At 38.5% G+C, this 22,109-nt stretch overlaps 1 protein-coding gene across 12 annotated transcripts in view; it reads right to left on the bottom strand.

Moving 5' to 3' along the window:
* Positions 1–22,109, bottom strand: part of CNKSR2 (connector enhancer of kinase suppressor of Ras 2) — a 369,205-nt gene that overhangs the window by 169,849 nt on the left and 177,247 nt on the right. For 10 of the 12 annotated variants that reach the window (XR_012160437.1, XR_012160435.1, XR_012160434.1 and 7 more), the window contains 2 exons: positions 20,046–20,105; positions 15,528–15,596 (listed from right to left, as the gene is read on the bottom strand). The exons of 1 other annotated variant lie outside the window; for it this stretch is intronic. Coding sequence is in view for 8 of the 11 variants with exons in the window: in XM_073357190.1 (XP_073213291.1) it covers positions 15,528–15,596; positions 20,046–20,105 (129 nt within the window). In the remaining 3 variants the exon portion in view is untranslated. The remainder of the gene's footprint in view (positions 1–15,527; positions 15,597–20,045; positions 20,106–22,109) is intronic. One more of the 12 variants, XM_073357205.1, reaches the window with a different exon arrangement.

Here is a 22,109-nt window from a genome sequence, read left to right as displayed (position 1 = left end):
GGATAACCTTGCTGGCACCTGACCAAAATGACCAATGAGGAGACAAAATACTTTCAAAGCTGGAGGGGGGGAGAAACAAAGGTTCTCTCTGTCTGTGTGATGCTTTTGCCAGGAACAGAAAAGGAATGGAGTCTTAGAACTTAGTAAGTAATCTAGCTAGATATGCATTAGATTCTGTTTTGTTTAAATGGCTGATAAAATAAGCTGTGCTGAATGGAATGTACATTCCTGTAACTTAAGGTTTTGCCTAGAGGGATTCTCTATGTTTTGAATCTGATTACCCGTAAGGTATTTACCATCCTGATTTTACAGAGGTGATTCTTTTACTTTGTCTTCAATTAAAATTCTTCTTTTAAGAACCTGATTGCTTTTTCATTGTTCTTAAGATCCAAGGGTTTGGGTCTGTGTTCACCTATGCAAATTGGTGAGGACTTTTATCAAGCCTTCCCCAGGAAAAGGGGTGTAGGGTTTGGGAGGATTTTCGGGGAGAAAGACATTTCCAAGCGGGCTTTTTCCCTGTTATATATTTGTTAGACGCTTGGTGGTGGCAGCAATAAAGTCTAAGGACGAAAGGTAAAATAGTTTGTACCTTGGGGAAGTTTTAACCTAAGCCGGTAAAAATAAGCTTAGGGGGTTTTCATGCAGGTTCCCACATCTGTACCCTAGAGTTCAGAGTGGGGAAGGAACCTTGACAGCTCTACACACTAAAACAACATTCCCTCATCATTCCATTCAAACAGCCTTAAAAGAAAGTAAATGCTGAAGGAGCCTGCCCAAAAGGGACCTGCAAGGCAAAGTCTAGGTGTTGCTGAGGACTGACTGGATGAACCATCACTTTGTAGAGATAATGGGGAAAAACTTCTCAATTTAGGGATGTGGAGCAATGTCCCTGTGCTCAATAAGGCCTTGAATAGCAGCTATAACAGAGGCATGCAAATGGAGAGCACTGATGCTGATACCTTTGCTGAAGCCTGACATTAGAAAATCCAAAACATGCCAGAATGAGCATAATAGGGCAGAGATGTTCCCTGACTCAACCAGGCTGAAAAGATCCAATAAATCCTAAGATTACATGAGGTAGACATTTTCTGCTGCTAACCAAGCAGTCTGCCACTATGCTAAAGAAATCATCCCTTAGGAAGCAACTCCATTCAGTAGCCACATAATCATTTGTGTATGGGGCAGGTGGGAGCAGTGCACTGGCCCCTGAGAGAAGATTCAAGTTCTCTGCAAGCACCTGAGAGGAAGAGAGAAGTTTCATAACTCAAATCAATAAGGGGACCCTAGTTATAAAAGGGATGGGGATTAGATTTCTGTCACTCATCAGGTGTGAGAACCAGGGGTGCCAGGGCCACCACAGAACTACCAGAATCCAAAATGAGCCAAACCCAAGGGACTAAGGCCCAGATCCACAAAGGGGTTTAGGCTCTAACTTTCACTGATTTCAATGGCAGTGAGGAGCCTAAACACTTTTGTGGATCTGGACTTAAGTCCACACAGGCTAAGTAGCAGCCCAATAACTGAAGGTTGCTACTGGGAAGAACCAGGGAGGAGGCCCTGACAGTCGACAAAGTGCTCAACAAGAGTCTGTCTAGGGAAATGAAAGCTTTTCATAGCAGAGAGTTCAGGATCAGACCAAAATGGGGGTGCTGGAAAAGATAACTCTGCTGAAACTCCTTAAGGCAAGAAATTGAAAGAGCTCAAACAAGGATAAGGGTACAAACGTCCAATCATGACAAAGACTGGAGATCAGCATCACTAGGATCTTCACATATACACCCGGTGGGAGGGGGGAGAAGGGAAGACAGGCCAACTGGAAAGGTAATGAATTGATAATGGGTCTTCCTGTGGGTGTCATGAAGGAAGCACCAGTTGTCATATAGAATGCAGATATGTAAACAGGCATCTTTCAGGTCTGTACAACAGACCAAGAACCACCCCTTTGTAAGAGCAGACGCTTAATCTCTGACAGAGGCTTGAGAGGAACCAGGAAGGTTTCAATCTTGGACTGAACTCTATTGAGTACCCCTGAGAAAATACAACCCTAACACAAGCATCCGATGAAACATCAGCAGATGGCTTTCCACAGTGGTGGAGCTAGTGTTCCACAGCAGTTGGGGGGTGGTCCTGGCCTGATTGCTGTAGGGTTGCTTTGGGAGATCAGGAATAGGAAAGGAAGTGACTGGCAGTATTCTTTTTCTTCTCTATTTCCCCCCTTCATTATAGAGAAATAAAGGAGGAGGAAGAGAGGCAGAAGGAGGGAGAAAGAACAAACTCCGGTGATTATTCCAAAGGGGGCAAAGCAAACTAAAGCGATCATGTCTGGCAGAGGCTTATATCCTACAGGGGCAGGGTCTCAGGTTTTCCGCCTTGCTTCCAGCTAGTGGCACCATAGTACCATCTGGCCATGACTCCTATGTCATAATATGAGAGAAGAGATAGACATATGAAAATTATCTATGTATGTGTATACACATACAGATGAAAAACAAATATGTCTAAATTTGTTTAAAAAGGCAAGGTAGCACCTTCTTCTGGAGATCTGAACTCAAACTGAGCCCAGGTCACAAATTAAGTTAACTTGATTCTCCTAACCCACTTTCTCAAATTTTTGTCCTTTCATGTAACACCACTATGCAGTTTATCATGGTTAAATATCTTTGTTCAGGAGGCATGGTAGTTAAACAGCAGTGAGGCTGCAGATCAGGACTGAAGTCGAACAACATTGTGTAATGTGTGTAGTACCTGTCAACTGGATGCTTGATTGACAAATTCAAAGCATAAAGGAGTTCAGAAGTATCGAATCCCAATAGAGCAGGGGGGTGGAAAAAACCTCCCAAGTACACAGTCTCTTGGTTAGGTACAAAATTGTGACCACTGTATTCTTACTTGTTAAGCACCAGCACTATGCTCACTTCTGTAGACAACACAAAGAGACAGTCTTTGCCCCAAGCATCTTACAATTTAACTTTCTTAAATACTTTAATTATTTTACCTCAACATTTTTATTATATATTTATGTGGTGACATTATATGTACATGGTATTAGAGAATCATCTCCAGAGAACCAATATCTAATTCTTTTGAAAAATTCATCAGCATTTTGATTTCAAAAAGCAACACAAATTCCCAATTACCACTATTTTGGTATGATCATCACACTCTGTACCGCAGCAACACCTTGTAATACTTTACAGCATAAGCCATCTAACAGTTAGGAACTACAATATTGTGCCATCACCTGATAATTATTAGATAGCCCACACCTTCACAGTCCTGGAAGGTTCTTCCAATGCTTTTGCTGATGATTTATAGCATTCTTAGTGCAAATTCATATAATGTGCCACATCCTTAGGGGATAATTTATGTAAAGGACTGACTTTTTTTCTTGTAATAAGCACTATTACTTGAAGTCAAAATGTAGCACAACCTAAATGTTTGTTCAGTAACACATTATTAATACTCTACATTTATTCAGAAGTTTCTGTACAGAAAAATCCCAAATGAGTTTACAGACTAATATAGATAGATAGATAGATAGATAGATAGATAGATAGATAGATAGGAATCATTCGGTGGAACACAGCAGCTGCCTTCAGGCATGACCATTATAGAACATTTTTTCCAAAGGAAAGGGAAGGGGAGAATCCCTAACCTACTTAAATAGTAAACAAAACAAAATATCTAAATTACAAAGGTAAATTACAGCAGAATTATACACAACAGAGTTGTCCATATTGGGATTCAGCCAGGACAATGGGATTAATGAGAAACACACTTATAAAAATGCTATTGGATATATTAAATGACTACACCTGGTCAGGATCTCTGTTTTACATCTCATTTGAAGGAAAAGACATCCAGGAGAGTGCAGTGGTCCCAAAGCAATGCCAAGGCTCCAGTCATGTACTGACTGAGGGGGAAGAGGGTTTCCAACTGTATCACAGTCAGCAATTCCTTCTGTTCTTTCCTCTAAAGATCTCCAATCCAGTTCCTGACCAAGTCTGATTTTACTTAGTTTCGCTCTCATTTTATATACACAAATGCCATATTTACATATAATGGCATTCATGCTCATCACAATGGTGTCTGTTCACCTGACATTGCTAGCAGGGGTTATGGTTGGAAGTAATGACTGAAGGATAAAATGGAAAAGAAATGAAGTAGAAAAATATATAGAGCAACTGCACAGATGGGCTGGCCAAAGATCCACAAGCCCCTTCTTAAAATTCTGCCAAAATGAAGGCAAGCTTGAGATAATTTTGATGCCTCTGATGGTTAATGCGAAATCCATTCTGTCAGTGATGATTTAACCCCAGGGCTGCCGACCTAGCTATTGTTCTCTTCTTTTTTCTTTCATGTATTCTTTGGAACAAACCAGATTCCACCAAATGATAGGTATTTTCAAAAATTACTGCTGAGGAGACACCACCCCTTTGATCTCTTATAAGGCCTTCACACTACTTCTCTTCAAATTACCAGTTGAAAACTATATATATATATATATATATATATATATAGTTGAACATGGTATATTATGACTATACTCAATAAATTTTTTTCCTGAAGGGTATTTCCAGCAAAGGGCAGCTTAATACAGGTGCATTTGTTAAGTAACAAGGCCTCTTCCTTGTTAGTTACATGAAAGGGTGTTTGTTCACATGTGGAAACAAATGAGTGAGATTTGTAACATACACATCTCTGGTGCACATGATTTAAGCACAACACTATTGTGTGTGTGGGTTTTATATATCTATCATCTCTCTCTCTCTCTCTCTGTATATATATATATATATATAAAATAAAAACATCATTTTTATAGAATGTCTTATATAATGTCTTTTATATAATGTTCCTGACAGATTTGAAATTCCTTGTACAAACTTAAATTGAAATACAAACTGTATGCAGAGATAATTTAATTTCAAAATATTTTAGAGGGTGTGTGTGAGGGGGGCACCACTATTTAATACCTTATACCCATATTATGTAACCATTTAGGAAACTAAGAATGAGATATCCTACTGAAACTTCAGGAGGAATTAGGAGGGCAGAATCCAATCACCTAAGCTGAAGTTTAAACCTGGATCGACAGTATCCTGGCGGGCGGTGGTCTATGACAGGGGACTCAGGACAGAGTTCTGAAGTAAATTACAAGACCATTTCCATTAACTAACATGGGCTTGACATTTAGCATTTTTGAAGAGGCCTGAAAAAGCATTTGGCTGCAACATCCTACCACCCCTAAAAACAATTGATTCCTGTCCACCAATATCAAACCATGATTCACAGGACTGACCAGAGGATTTTCAGAAGGGTTAGAAAGATGATTTCTTTGGGATATGCTCCTGACTCATCTTTCATAAAAGCATGTGCATATGATCAACAGAAGAAGTAGATCCCCATTCTTTGTTCCTTTTGAACCTTCATGATTTTTGTTGCATTATTTTGTGTGTTCTTTATATGGAAAAGGACTAGAAACTTTATATTTAAATGTAAGATAAGATGCTTCTTTACATTTCTATTTCTAGCCAAATTGATTTTTAATTGCACCTGCATTATCAAAGCGTGATGGATGCTGTAGTCCAAGGTGCTACAGACTCGATGTTTAGAACTCTCAGGCGGACTCCCAATACTTCACTAACCCGCCTGGGACCAAATTTCTTTTTTGAATTATTTCCCTCAAGGCCAGATTTATAAGGCTTTGAGCTAAAGCACTTTCATTGAGGAGAAAAACTGGTTTGAAACCTAGACCTAGAGAGGTCTTCTATCCAGTCCCCTGCACTAAAGGAGGATTAAGCATTATCTAGACCAGGGATTCTCAACCTTTTTCTTTCTGAGGCCCCCCCAACATGCTACAAAAACTCCACGGCCCACTTGTGCCACAACAACTGTTTTTCTGCACATAAAACCCAGGACTGGCGTAAAGGGGTAGCAAGGAGGACAATTGCTCAGGCTTTGGCTTCAGCCCTGGGTGGTGGGGATAGGAGCCCTGGGCTTCAGTCCCATGCAGCTTTCCACCCTGGGCCCAAGCGAGTCTAACAATGGCCCCAAACCCCTGGTTAAGAACTGCTGACAGGTGTTTGTCTAACCTGCTCTTAAAAACCTCCAGTGATGGAGATTCCACAGCCTCCCTAGGCCATTTATTCCAGTGCTTAACTACCTTTACAGTTATGAAGTTTTTCCTAATGTCCAACCTAAACCTCCCTTGCTGCAATTTAAGCCCATTGCTTCTTATCCTACCCTCAGAGGTTAAGAAGAACATTTGTTCTCCCTCCTCCTTGTCACAACCTTTTATGTACTTGAAGCCTGTTAGGTCCCATCTCAGGCTTCTCTTCTCCAGAGTAAATAAACCCAATTTTTTCAATCTTTCCACATAGGTCATGTTTTCTAGATCTTTAATCCTTTTTGTTGCTCTTCTCTGGACTTTCTCCAATTTGTCCACATCCTTCCTGAAAGGCGGCGCCCAGAACTGGACACAATAGTCCAGTGGAGGCCTAATCAGCATGGAGTAGAGTGAAAGAATTACTTCTTGTGTCTTGCTTACAACACTCATGATAATACATCCCAGAATTATGTTTGCCTTTTTTTTTTTTTTAAACACACTGTTGACTCTCATTTAGCTTGTGATCCACTATGATCCCCAGTTCCCTTTCAGCAGTACTCCTTTCTAGGCAGTCATTTCCCATTTTGAATGTGTTCCTTCCGAAGTAGAGTACTTTGAATTTGTCCTCATTGAATTTCATCCAGATCATTTTGAATTTTAATCCTATCCTCCAAAGCACTTGTAATCCCTGCTAGCTTGGTATTGTTCACAAACTTTTTATAAGTGTACTCTCTATATCATTATCTAAATCACTGATGAAGATATTGAAGAACTGGACCCAGGACCAATCTCTGCAGGACCTCACTTGATATGCCTGTCCAGGTTGACTGTGAAGCACTGATAACTACTCTCTGAGAATGGTTTTCCAACTTGTTATGCACCCACCTTATAGTAGCTCAATTTAGGCTGTATTTCCCCAGTTTGTTTATGAGAAGGTCATGCGAGATAGTATCAAAAGCCTTACTAATGTCAAGATATACTACATCTACTGCTTCTGTCAAAGAAATCTGTTAGGTTGGTTTGACATGATTTGTTCTTGACAAATCCATGCTGACTGTTACTTATCACCTTATTATCGTCTCCGTGTATGCTAATCGATTGCTTAATTATTTGCTCCATTATGTTTCTGGTTATTGAAGTTAACCTGACTTGTCTGTAATTCCTTGGGTTGTCCTTATTCCCCTTTTTATAAATGGGCACTATATTTGCCCTTTTCCAGTCCTCTGTAATCTCTCCCTTCTTCCACGATTTTTCGAAGATAATCACTAATAGCTCAGATATCTCCTCCGTCAGCTTCTTGAGCATTCTAGGATGTATTTCATCAGGCCCTGTTGACTTGAAGACATGCAACTTATTTAAGTAATTTTTAACTTGTTCTTTGCCTATTGTAGCCTCAAATCCTCTCTCATTTTCACTGGCATTCACCATGTTACATGTCCATCTGCTTTTAAACTAAAAGTCCTTTAGCACTTCTGCCATTTCCACATTTTCTGTTATTGTTTCCTCCCGCTTCTCGTTGACTAATGGGCTTACCCAGTGCTTGGTCTTTCTCTTGCTTCTACTGCATTTGTAGAATGTTTTCTTGTTACCCTCTATGTCTCTAGCTACTTTAATCTCGTTTTGTGCCTTGGCCTTTCTAATTTTATCTCTTCATGCTTGCGCTATTTCTTTATATTCATCCTTTGTAATCTGACCTAGTTTCCAATTTTTGTAGGACTCTTTTTTTGGTTTGAGATAACTGAAGATCCCCTGGTTAAGCCAGGGTGATCTCTTGCCATACTTCCTATCTTTCCTATGCAGTGGGATAGTTTGTTTTTGTGCCCTTAATAATGTCTCCTTGAAAAACTGCCAACTCTCTTGAACTGTTTTTCCCCTTAGAATTGCTTCCCATGGGATCTTATCTACCAACTCCCTGAGTTTGCTAAAACCTGCCTTCTTAAAATCCATCTTCTTTATTGTGCTGTTTCCCCCTTGCTATTCCTTAGAATCATGAACTCTAGCATTTCACGATCACTTTCACCCACACTACCTTTCACTTTCAAATTCTCAACCAGTTCCTCCTTATTTGTCAAAATCAAATCTAGAAGAGCCTCTACACCCTAGTAGCTTTCTCCAACTTCTAAAATAAAAAATTGTCTCCAATACTTTCCAAGAACTTGTTGGATAATCTGTGCTATGCTGTGTCAGTTTCCCAACAGATGTCTGGGTAGATAAAGTCCCGTGCTTTGGATGATTTTGTTAGTTGAACTGCAACAGCTGCTTTTAAAAAATGTGAAAGAAACTAAGGTTTTCCATAGGAGGAACAAACAAAAACATCAGAGGACCACTCTATAACTAGTAATGGAGAACAAATAAATAAATGGAAACTCAAACTAAACAACTGATATTGTCCTTTTAGCTCATACAACACAGAGATATGGATGAACTAGAACAGAATATGCAAATATAATCCATCAGTGTGGAACAACAACAGATGCTGGGTTCTACTGGGTAGGATCTTTGATAGTATAGGTCCAGACAACTTAAACTTCACTCAACTTCAAAAAAATTAACTTCTTAAGTATTGAGAAGGTCTGGGAAAATGAAAGTGCATTACATGTAACAGCATGTACCACAATACAAATGTCTGTGAGGTGATTATTATTATTTTCTTAACACAATTTGACACTTCTCTGCTCATACTGTAAGCACTGTATTTTCACCCCAACAAGAATTTTTAAAGCAGTTATGCAACATATTTGTTCCATCTGCAACAAAATGAAAAAAAATTATTAAAATCTCTTAATTTCAGATAAGTGAGTGGCTTTGTTCCTAATGCCCAAATCGTACTGCTAGCTTCTGAGAAAGCCTGTGTGGAAAAGAGCCTATGTTAAAATTACAGGAAAACTGGGATTACTCCTCAGAACAGCTCTTTAAAAAGTAGTGGAAGAGAAACTTTAATGTACACTGAACTTAGCTCAATACTAACACTCTTTAATTTTATGAGGGGATAGCTGGGCAGGTATTAGAAACTCACTATATGCCTATCTCCAAAACCAAAAATAATCAAATGTTTTATGTTGCATGAAAGTATAGGATAGTTTACACTTTGATTAAACCTTCTAAGCCATGAGGGATTTATTATTAAGAATGTGTCAGTTTTCTGTGTGAAGACATGAAGCAACTTCCACAGCCACTGTTGACTTGGTCAATGTGATCCAAAAGGATTTTCCCATATTAGAGAGGCCAACATGCTCTGAGAGAGATAGATATTATTATTATCTATGTACCACCTAGCTCCAAATTAAAGTTTAAACTGTAACTGTGTGTAGTAAGTACATAGGAATTATTAGCCACCACATAAGATTGTCCACCAGTGATATACCTCAGATACATCAATGATATTTTCATTCTCTGGACAGACAACTTAAACTCCCTCATAGATTCCCACCACAACTTCAGCAATCACCATCCATCCATCAAACTCTCTCGAGAACACGTCCACATCAGCATCAACTTTCTGGACACCAAATCAGCTTCAACAATGGAACCCTACAGACACTGATATGCAGATCACCACACCTACCTTCCTAGACCCAGTAAACACCCCAAACACAACAAGAAATCTGTTATCAACAGCCAAGCACTCTGATACCACAGAATATGCTCTGAGGAGAAAGTCCAGGATATACACTTTCAACTACCTTCTTCAAACAAGGACACTCCACTAGAGAAGTAGATCACATCATGGAAGAGGCCATCCCAAATAGCCCAAGAGAACCTGCTTCAATACAGAAATAAAATCCCTTCTGACTGCAAATCCCTAGTTGTCACCTACCATTCCACACCGGAACCCATATGGGGTATCATTAAACAACAACAACGCATACTCAGTGGGGATCCCATCCTGAAATAAATCTTTCCTAAACGCCCACTTCTGGCCTTCAAACAACCCCTGACTTGTCCATGCTCAACATCAGAAGAAAGATCCCCACAGAGCAGGACAAATCAACTCAAAGCAGCAACAGATTCTGCCACAACAACAGTGCAGACATATCTTCACTGCTAGAATGAACAATATCCCCCCACAACACATCTTTCAAGATTCATGGACCCTGCACATGCCTATCACAACAACGTGGAATACCTCATCCAGTGCACTAAATGACCCAACAACAATTATGTAGGTGAAACCAGACAATCTCTACATTCTCAAATGAACTCACAGGAAACCGAAGAAAGACAAAAACACTATCACCTGTGGATGAATGCTTTTCACAAAACTTCAATCTATATCTGACCTTTCAGTCCTCATCCTCAAAGAAAATCTGCACAATACTTTCAAAAGACAAACCTGGATGCTTAAATCCATTACTTTACTCAACACCAAAAATCATGGACTGAACAGACACACTGGATTTATGGTTTATTACCACAATCTGTTACCCACTAACCTCCTTTTTTTTGTCCTATGATTGCAGAGGTGTTAACAGGGCATTCTACCTTGAATGATCCCTTAAAATACCTAAAAAAAGAAAAGGAGTACTTATGGCACCTTAGAGACTAACAAATTTGTTAGTCTCTAAGGTGCCACAAGTACTCCTTTTCTTTTTGAAGATACAGAGTAACAAGGCTGCTACTCTGAAACTTAAAATACCTGTTAAGTACTTAGGCTAAACAATCTGTTCCACCTTGCATTTTACTGTGAGGCTGGGAGTTCCTTTCCCAGACCTGAAGAAGAGCTGTGTGTGGCTGGAAAGTTAGTGTCTCTCTCACCAACAGAAGTTGGTCCAATAAAAGATATCACCTCATCCACCTTGCCTCTCTAATGTCCACTAATTAGTTCAATTTGCCCTAGTTTTTTACATCCATTGGTAGACACAGTCAGAAATGCTAGTACATATTTTCTGATGAGTTTTAGCTAATAAAAATACATAAAATATAGAGATCTACTGCTACACGTCAATTCAACCTTTTATCAGAACTGCATATAATATGCGAAAGACATTTCCAAATTATAGAAAATACTTCCACTTCACAGGAGATTGATTAACAATCATCAACCACTCAGCTATCCTCCACTCTCAGTAGATACTCCTGTGGTTTCTCCCTTACAAACCTACAATATAGTTTTACTACAGACATATCCAAAATTCTAGAGGTAACAGTGAACAATAATAGTTCACCTGAGAGATATCAACAACCTTTCTCCCAAGACTTTTTGACTGATCAAGAGGGTGTAAGAAGGGTTGTCTTGGAACATGCTTGAATAATAAATATGAAGTTGTTTGAACACTGGTACATTATACACATTCTGCTATGTTTGGTTTTTTTAACTTTTGTACAAGAAATATTTTAGGCAAAAAGGCATTTTATGGAAATTAACACTGGAATTTTCAAGGAAACCTAAGGGAGTGATGAGCCCAAAATCCACTGAATTTCAGTGAGAGAGACTTAGAATACTTCAGAGATCCCAGCCTTCAATAGTAAGGCAAAATATTGTATTGATGGAACTCTGCTGTAGCTATTTAATTTCAGTAAACTACAATAAACAAGGAAGCTTTTCCGAATTGCAAATTAACATTTTCTAAACTAATTTAAACTTAATTTTTAACGTTAATAAGAATATTTAAATTCCAATGGTTATGCCAGAAAAAAATGGATTGTGTTATATTATGTAGGTTTCATAGCAATATAGCATAAAGAATCATGACTCTCACTTGAGACCTTTTGATTCCAGTGCCAATTTCCATAACCATATGCATTAAATACCAGCACTTGCACAGAGGATGCCAATAAAGAATGGTTTGACATTCAGCATAAGAACACATTAATTGGAACATGTATCATGAAAATAAGCATGAATAAGTCATTTATCTTGCTTTGCCAGTTTGTTATGCTGTTTACTTTAAAATCAACAGACATTTGCAAAGAAGAAGCTTTCTCAAGATTAAAATACTGATATTGGGTCAGGAGTTAGCTGAAAATCTTGTTCATTATGCAGAGTTATAAATTAACATCTTCTTTTCCCTAATATATATACATTCTCATATTGACGCAGGAAAATTAGCATTGAAAATGTAGTATTGATTTTTAAAAACATAAGCAAAACGTATTCAACATTTTGCTCAATTTTTCACTTTATGCTAAAGTTAAAAGGAATCTTTTAAGTAAAATTATGTTTAGGTTTCCCGCATGCAAGGTACCAAATTAATTACAATTATAGGTTAATAATATTTGTCTATAGTTCTATTGTAAATCTCCAATGACTTGGTAATAATTATTTAAACCTTAAAGAGGGGTTTGAAAAGGACTCAGGATTGATAAATGGATAGGTAAGAGATGATCTACAGAAGCATGCTGAAAAATAGAACCACCAGTCTCAATTGTCTAATAATATAATAAGTGAGAATAAACAGATGCTTAAAAAAACAGAAAGGCTGGAAAATCCAGTGTGTAGGATCCTCAGAAACCTGAGCTTCCAAATGAGGAAAAAGCTGAAAGTATAATTGATCTATTTATCTGTTTTCAGAGAAAAACGGCTTGCCACAGTTAGATTGCAAGTTCTTCAGGACACGTATCAGCCTGTTCAGTAATTAGCACAGCAGGGTCTGACCATGGCCAGGGACACAAAATAGAATATATTTTGAAGTGAACAGGAGTATTGAATACCACCGACAGGATGATAGATGCTTATCATATTGTAAGTTTCTAATCACCAAAATAAAGAAAAAATCTTGGGTGCAGTGAGACCACAAATATATAAACAAAACATATCTATATAATCACTGCACCCATGATCCTCTCTCTCTCTCTGAGAAACAGAAAGAGAAAATATGTAATAGAAAAGATCCTGGGTGCAGTAAGGCCACAAAAAAATATTTTTAAAATTTGCATTTAATCAAAATCTAGTTTGTAGGAGATAAAACTCAGACTTTTTTTTTGCCTCCACAATATCGTTTGAAGCAATTGTCACTTTTAGCATTGTAGCCAAATGGGCTTTACAATTTTTCAACGCTCCAAAATACATACATATGGATCAAATCTTGTGGGTCTACAAATCCAAGTCAAATGGAGGGCCCAGTCTTCCTTGTAACACAATGTAGAAGCTGCATTTCAGTATCCAGCAAAAGTGCTCATTTGTCATAAGGGGAGAAGCAGTACTTATTTTGGAATGCTGAAAATATGTAAAAGCCATTTGGCTACAATACCAAAGATGACAACTGCCTCAGAACATATTGTGGAGGCAATAAAAATCTGTGTTTTATATTCCAGAAACTAGATTTTGAATACATGTACTATTCTATTACAATATATGTACTCTATACTGTATGTTATAGCATACAAAATAAAATTGTAAATTATTTTTACTTCAACAATTTCCTATTACATAAATTGCAAAAGAATTATACACCTCAAAAGTCACATTTGTGGTGTCTGGTTTATTGCTCAGGGGGGGAAATGAACTTTCAGAAATTGAATTTAAAGTGGAACTATGATTCTTAGATAACAAAAGATCATCTCAAGATTTCTGTCATATTATTTACAAGTAAAAATCTGTCCTCATTACAAAGTAAAGGGAGTGCAGATATGGCACGAAAATCAGATGGTTGAAATTTTTAGAGCTGACTAAGCGATTTAGTGACAACTTCCATTGAAATTAATAGGAAGAACATTCATTCCATTCTAAAGACTGAGTGCTTGTTGATGTGTTTCTTAGGACTTTTATACTTTTTGGTTGATTTTAATAGAGTTTTGATATGAAAAGCTTTTAAAGATTGAAGGGTTCTTTGGCTTCCTGTAGTTGGGAAAAATAAAGAAGAGACTCACAATGTATGTGTATGGATAATGGCACCTTGCTTTAGCATTTTATATAGTTGAACTTAATAGTACAAATTGAAACGGTTATTCCACAGATCAAAAACAACAAGGAAAAAACTCCACCTTGCCCTGTTCTGGTTAGGCTTATCAATTTAAATTTCCCAGCACAAAAGGTAGCACCTCATCAGTTAACTTTCATACATGTACAGTATATTATATATCAAATTTAACTGGATAGCATAATGAAATACTATTATGAGCTGTGCAGAGGAACTGACATACTATACAATTTCATCAGTTCCCAAAGCCATAAATGGAACCCGACAAGGAATTAAGAAACGTATTTTTAACAAACTATTGCTGTACTAACAAAAGTTTAGAAACTTTTTTGGTCAGTTAAATTGTTTGCAAGAATACTTTTTCATTAAAATGTATTATTTTCACTATTCTTAATGAAAGACAGATAGCCTATACATATTCCCAACTATACATGGGAAAACAAAGTGTATCTTTTAAAATTACAATAATATTTATTTTATGTTACAAGACACAAGAATATGTTTATCATAAAGAAAAAGAGATTTTTCTTTAGATTGCAGTAGTTTAATAGTCCTAAATAAGTTCAGCAGAAAGTAATATAAAGCACTTCAATTTTGGTAGTAATAATAGGAAATTATTAAGTATACCTAATGGTGTTTTTACTCCTAATTTTCCAATTTTGAAAAATTTAAATTATGTGTATCAACAATGGTTAGATTAAGTCAGAATAGTAACTATATATGCACCTTTTTTTCTGGCACACAAACATAGGCTGGGTGCATTCTATTAAGTTTTAAATTAAAGAAGCTTTCCAGTTCCTAGCAAGTAATGTCAATCTTTAGCCTGCAACTATAGTACCATTCAAATTATCTGAATCTCTCCTATCCAAAACTTCTATTGCCCAGAACAAAGCTATGTCCATTGATAATGCCTAGTCAAAATGAAAATTCCCTAGGTTATCCAGAACCTCCGCTATCTAAGATAATTCAACATCTCCCATAATATTCACAAGAACATAAGAATGGCCATACTGGGTCAAACCAATGGTCCATCTAGCCCAGTATCCTGTCTTCAGACAGTGACCGATGCCAGATGCCCCAGAGGGAATGAACAGAACAGGTAATCAACAAGTGATCCATCCTGTCGCCCATTCCCAGCTTCTGGCAATCAGAGGCTAGGGACACCATCCCTGCCCATCCTGGCTAATAGCCATTGATGGACCCATACTCCATGAATTTATCTAGTTCTTTTTTGAACCCCTTTATAGTCTTGGCCTTTACAACATTTTCCAGCAAAGAGTTCCACAGGTTGACTGTGCATTGTGTGAAGTAATACTTCCTTATTCAGATGATAAAGGATAAGCACAAACACCACATATTTTCCTCTCCCAGAAATTGTGAGATTCTGTTACAAAGTGCATTTGGAAGGTGGGAGAAGAGGGCAAGGAATAAAAAAAACCTTGCATGTAAAACCCACTATTAATTTAGCAAAATATAAAACATTTCTACACATTTCTTCATATACATGCTGATATGCCAGTGCACCTCTATTTCCAATTGACACAGAACATATTTATACATACCACAGTTTGGTGGTTAACTTGAATCACTTCATCTCCAGCATGGATTTTCTTGCACCGATCTGCAGGTGACTGAATTTAAAATAAAAGAGGTGATAAAGAAGACAGTTCTTACTGGTCACCATCTCTCTTTCAGCAGTACGATTGCTATGCTATGTAAGTCAGGTTAGATTCATAATTACATTCTCCAATGAAGTAAATAAATAAAAAAGATTTTTAATTAAGCCATTCACAGTTGTTTGACACAATATTCTGTATAACTGTATGCAAGACAGTAAAATGTTAAAAAGGTAGTAATGTTTATGTTATCAAAGGTTAACCAGTTTCTAAGGATGCCTTTTTAATACTAATAAGTTACCAATCGTTTTAAGCCATCTAATATCTGTAAATCTTAGAGGTCCACCTTCTGCTAATGCTCAGGGTGCCAGAGCTCTAATGGACAACAGCTTCATAAATATACTTTGCAACATTATGTCTTTCATGTTCTAATCTAATTAAAACAAATACTTTAAGTGAACTTCAGAAAAATCAATATTTTTTTGCATGCAGATACAATCAGTATCTAGGGTAAGACAGATTAACTGTAAATTTATATTTCTAAACTATTATTAGTTGTGAGAGATGCAACTAGAACATGGATCCTGTAAAAATCCATACCTTCAAAGATGAATTAGTAGAGGTAGTTTTGCTTCTCTAAATAACAGCCTCATTTAAAAAACCCATTTCTATTTCTCATATTTCTATCTTTAATATATGCAGTGTTGTCTTAGAAGAGCTCCGTGGAGCCCAAAAGCATATCTCTTTCACCAACAGAAGTTGGTCAGATAAAAGATACTACCTCACCCACCTTGTCTCTTTAACATTTTCAATAGACTAATTACTCTTGGTGCAAAACAATTACACTAAACTTTCTATAAAGCAATACTTCTTCGACTTTTCCCACCCAGACTGCAGCTGATAGCATGTAGATAGAGCCCCACCAACTTCAACTGGGCTCCGCACAGATACAGAAGTTCACTTGCTATCAAAAGAAGGATCAAAGAGCCACAGTATGAAAGTGTCAGGATCTATGCCCCAGGAACTCCAAAAAGTTGCTACATTTTTGTTTTGAGCAACTAGAATCAGACACATTAACTTTATCAACGGCTTTACTAAAAAAGAAATGATCTAGATGTAATATTCCCAAAGTCCAGAATTCAGTTTAATCATAACAACATAACTGAACCATTTTGTCTGTCAAAATGTTTGCCTCTTGCAGTCACATTGTCCCCTTCTGCTGTGATCATGCAGATTTCACCATAATAAGCTGAGTCAGCATTTGGATGGGAGATGTCCAAGAAAAATATGTGCGTTGCAAGAAGTGGTGTTAGGGAAGAGGACCACCCATGGAATCATAGACTATCCCATATAGTGTTGTGCAGGTGAAAGTGCCATTTTGCATATAACATGTAAAATTGAAGTCCTGGCCACTCACTGAGCTCTTTCAGTACTAGAGATAATTGCATTCCTCTCATTAGAGGGTTGTTGATTTTGTGATTGGCTGGTTTTTCAAGTAGGAATCAATACAGACACCTGCACTGATGACTATTTCCTTTTACAGTTTAGTTTAATGAAATCAGAGGGGGACTTTATAAATAACTACTTTCTAAGAACTTCATATGGTGACTGTTAGAATAAAAAAGCAAAGATCCGACTCTTGAAGCACTAATGTGTGGACTGATACATGTCACCACATGACTCCAGTTTGAAAATATTTCCTTTTGAATCTCTTACCAGGATACTCATCAGAGAATTAAACATTTAATTTTGCAAACAATGATCAGTTCAGGTTTCCTTTCAACTAATGAATCGAGTCTCTCATTTTTCTTACATATTTATATTATGAATTGTAAAAATGTACTCACCAGTCTTTTTACACCATGTACAAACTCCCTCCCAACCCCATGCACTCATGCCTGACCCATCACCCTGCCTCAGGGCATCCCACATAATCATTACTTTCAAGCTAAAGTCTGAGTAAAGAGATAAGCCTTGAACCATGAGGTTAACACATTCTAACTCTGCAGGAGCACCAGAGAAAACACAGTACAGAGCCAAGAGACCCTCCATGGAGAATCTGACTCCATTCTCTCTGAGCAAAAATCTAAAGATTTATAGCACAAATGCCCAACTAATTTTAATGGCTAAAATGGTATATTGGGAGAGAAATGTTGCTTCTAATGTTGCCAAGATCCAAATCATAGACGGCTGTATAGACGGACATCAAAGCCTTGAATCGCACCTAGCAGGCGATTGCAGAGTTAAGGATAACAAACGTAATACGCAGTGCATGCTTTGCAATACTAAGTATATAGGTAGCTATATTTTGCACAGGAAACAGCTTCTCAGTGGTCTTCTAGGGTAGCTTCATGGAAAGAGTATTGCATAAATCCTGCCTGGAGGTTACAATAGCTATGAAATGCTCCATATCAGAAAAAAAAAAGATCACAAACGTTTGGTCATATGTAGAAGCAAAGAGATTTTTTGACTGCCACTGCCATTTAGAAATCCACTAGCATCCCAGATTGCAAACTATCAATGGAAAAAAGGTAGGTAACATCTTCCCAGAAATGACAGGCACCAATCCTTTCAGAATCTGTAGATGCTTCCTCTTGTACACCAGTATGACGCCTGTCTTTTCCATATTATGCATGGTCCTAACAACCAAATGTTTGAAAGATGCTAACAGCTTACTCTCCATTAAAACTTTATTAGCCATTAGTAGTAGTATGTCCATATCCAACCAGTAGGCTGAAGCTTTCTTAACACCTCCAGGGCTTCAGTGCATGAAACTGATCAAGACCAAATTAAAAAAAAACATTGTGTTTGCTTCCTCCTGACAGGACTCTGCTACTATATAATTATATCGATGCATAAGGGAGGAAATGAAATGAATGAAATCTCAAGATTCTTAGGGAATTTATTATCTTCCCCTTTGTGAAATAAAACATCCCAGTAATTTGTAGACTTTGTCGGTTGTATATCTTAGTTTTTTAAGTTTAAGGGAAACTCAAATTTCAAAACTCTTCTCTCATTTTTGCTTATGTCTCCCAGAAATATCACAACCCTCCTGCACCAACACAGAACTGTACTTAATTCCACCTGTGATGTTGGGAGCTGTGGTTTGATTTGTAAGAACCCTGACTGAGTCTTCAAGTTCCTTAATGGCTTATGTTGTTCCTCCTTCAGGAAGACTGGTGTTCACAGAGGTCCTACCACAGACATATTGTAGAATACAGCCCAACAACATTGTCTGCAGCAAGAGAAAGAAGAAATGGTCAAAGGTCCAAGGAAAGCTTGCATGCTGCAGGTCCTGTGGAGGACCTGATCCTTCCCCACACACATTCCTATTCTATCTGGCATTCTATCTGGCATGAGATATTTCCAGAGTCCCAGTGCAAAAATCAGATGTAAAAGTATTCAGTATTTTAGACGCTTCATGTTTGTCAGGAAATGATATAGTAGCAGAGTAGAACAAGTATTTCTTTGTAAGTTTGTTTGAGCATGAGGTCATCAGGAAGTTTTCAAGAGAAATTGACTAAACAATCCTGAAAGCTGCACAGTCTTGTGTTAGAGGCCTGCTCTGTATCTATTGTTATGGATTAAAGCCCTAAAAAAAACCCCATCAGCTTGCAATCTCCCTCATGGGCAGCCAATTCTGTACAAAGGGGGTGGAGGAGAAGGAGAAAGTAAACTATAAGGCAGCTGAAAAGTATGCAGTTGTGTTTTGCTTAGAGTTCCCTTTGGTGTCCTTCAATGAGTAAGCTCACATCTAAGTGATCCCTACTATAGAGAGACAAGGTGGGTGAGGTAATGTCTTTTATTGGACCAACTTCTGTTGGAGAGAGAGACCAGCTTTTGAGCCACATAGAGCTCTGCTTAGAGATCTGTGTGGCTCCCAAGCTTGTCTCTCTCATCAACAGAAGTTGGTCCAATAAAAGACATTACCTCACCCACCTTGTCTCTCTACCATCCTGGAATTGACATGGCTACAACTACACTTCCCTACTACAATGTTACTCAGAAGTCTATGCAGAAATGTACAACAACATTTTTTAATATCAATTTCAAAGGATGCACTTATTTCCATGCTTTTACTTCCATTACAAAATTAAATGAGGTTGGATAGACATAAAAACTATTTTTTCTTGTGCCACAGCAAACTCCAGCATATAAGTCAGTACATATTAAAAACATTTATCTTTTTACACACAGTCCAAGAAAACCCCAGCAAGTCAGTTGTCTCCTAATTTGATCAAGGGAAGCATTTTAAATACCTTGCAAGAATGAAGTAAAGCTGACTGTCCTGGATTAATAAACAAAAGCAATCTCATTTTTGCCCTCCAACTTGCCATTGATCCCTCACAGCCAACTAGCAGAGTTTTGCAAGCAAAATATAGTCTGTAGCGAAGGGAAGGCATTAACCAAATGTAAGGTCAAAAAAGCTTCCAGGCCTGAATGTACAGTATTAGCAATACTTACATTTTCTGTTGTTCCAGTAATTACATGGAGACCATCATATGTTGATTTAATGTACATACCCTAAGAAAAAGACATCATGGGAAAGAATTTGTAAAGTATTTCATAAACTATTACCATCCAAAACAATTTGCATATCTCTCTAAAAGGAAAATCTATCAATTATTTGAGCTATAAATTAACACATGCCACAAGGAATACCTCTCTGGACAGAAAAGTGTGGTGCGGTGGTTTTTTTTTTTTTTTCTGGAATGGGGGCGTAAAGGAGAGAAGTTAACTGAGATAGAACAATAAGACTGAATGATTGTGGCACCTATGCAGAAGTTACAATTTGAAGCTTTATCTTTGTGAATATCCATGGCTTTAGTGGTACCTCACAAATATCCCTTACACTAGAAACACCACTGCAACATTATCTGCTTACAAAGAAACCCAACTGCTGTATTAGGATGACTGGTGCCTTCAGCTACCAGAATCTAAGGTTTCATTAAAAATAAGTTCTTTAGCCATTAAGATTGCAAAGATAAACTTTCAAATGTGAACCAAGTGGAAACCGAACCTGTGATGTGTACCTGAAACAACAGCTCTAAGAATTGCTAACTGCCTCATTCACCTCAACACCATGTTAACTGTAAACCTTAATCATGACAATTTGCTAACTATTTTAATGCTGATCAATGCACACCAGAAAGAAGAAGGATTACCATATATGTAGAACTGTATAATCTCCTGTGAGTGACATCTCATTTTGAAGTCATAAGAACATAAAGATTAGTTTGTGGGCAGATGTTGGGACCATACCAGAACTACCTGGTATATTTTAATAGCAAGCACTGAGCCACAAATGGGGGAATACACTACAAAACTAACTGCTTTCTTTTTTAAAGAGAGACCCATCTGTAGTATGACAGTATGTTGTACAAGTAAGAAAACTAACCTTATCATCTAATCATGATTTTGCCAAGTTTAAGACCTACATAACACACTCTTAGCAAACCAGATGCCTGGCAACCGTAGCGAGAACTAGGGTTGGGGGAGCTGCCACATTCCAAGTCATGCTCTGCACCCTCACCCTCCTTGCAAAAGTCTATCATTCTCTGGGTGACATCAGCAAAGAGGCCCAAATTGTTCACCCTAGATGCCATGTGCTGCTGTTCAATCACTTCTACAACTCCCTTCCTTCCCTTTCAACAGACCTCTCTGCAGAAAGGAGGCAGACACTGGGCAGGCCAGGAGAGCACTGCTTCCATTCTAGCCCCTCAGATCAACCCAGGAAAGATAAGTTTTCAGGTGACATGCTGTTCTCTCTCCTCTACCTGGGGCACCACAGCCAAGAGTGAATCCCTAGCAGAGGACGTCAACTGGAACTGTGCTGCCAGGGAGTGGTCACCAGAGACTAGACCAGTGATTCTCAAGCTTTTTAGGGTCGCGCCCTCTCTTACCTGTGTCCATGCTTGCCCCCTTCCCACGAGCCGGGGCCTGGACTGGGGATGCAACTCCAGGTAAGGCAACCACGGCTGGGACTGCGGCTTGGACCGGGTCTGGGAGCAAGGTTGGCAGTCGGATTAGGAGCAGAGCCCCGGACAGGGGCCGAGTCTGGGGGCGGGGCCAGAGCTGCAGCCGGGGCCAGGAGTGGAGCTGGGTGGCACTCCCTTCCCACCCTCTGTGCAGGCTTGACTGGGCCCCGCCACACCCCCAGGAACTTTCCTCCATGTCATCCTAGGGGGACGTGCCCCACAGTTTGGTGACCTCTGGACTAGACAGTGAGGATGCATGGAGCCTCCAGATGGAGGGTTTTGGATGCCTGCAAATTTCCTGGGATTAATAATGCGTGGGGCCAGTCTCTGCAACCTTTCTGATGATGAGGCGGGGTGGGCAACCACTCCCAAAATGGAACAAAGTGAGGGGAGAATCCCCCAAGAGGACCATTGAAGATTTCCTCCCACAAAGCCTGCCTGCTTCCACCTCCTCCCCAAGAAAGGGATTATCTGACTCCAAATTTTTAACTTCCCTATTACTCCATCATTCGGCTCTGCAAAGATATCCGCAAAGATCATTCTGCTCCGC

This window comes from Lepidochelys kempii, chromosome 1 (genome assembly GCF_965140265.1).
Source record: "Lepidochelys kempii isolate rLepKem1 chromosome 1, rLepKem1.hap2, whole genome shotgun sequence".
Taxonomy (NCBI): domain Eukaryota; kingdom Metazoa; phylum Chordata; order Testudines; family Cheloniidae; genus Lepidochelys; species Lepidochelys kempii.
Note: the sequence above shows the minus strand (reverse complement) of the source record. Positions and strands in the feature narration are given on the sequence as shown.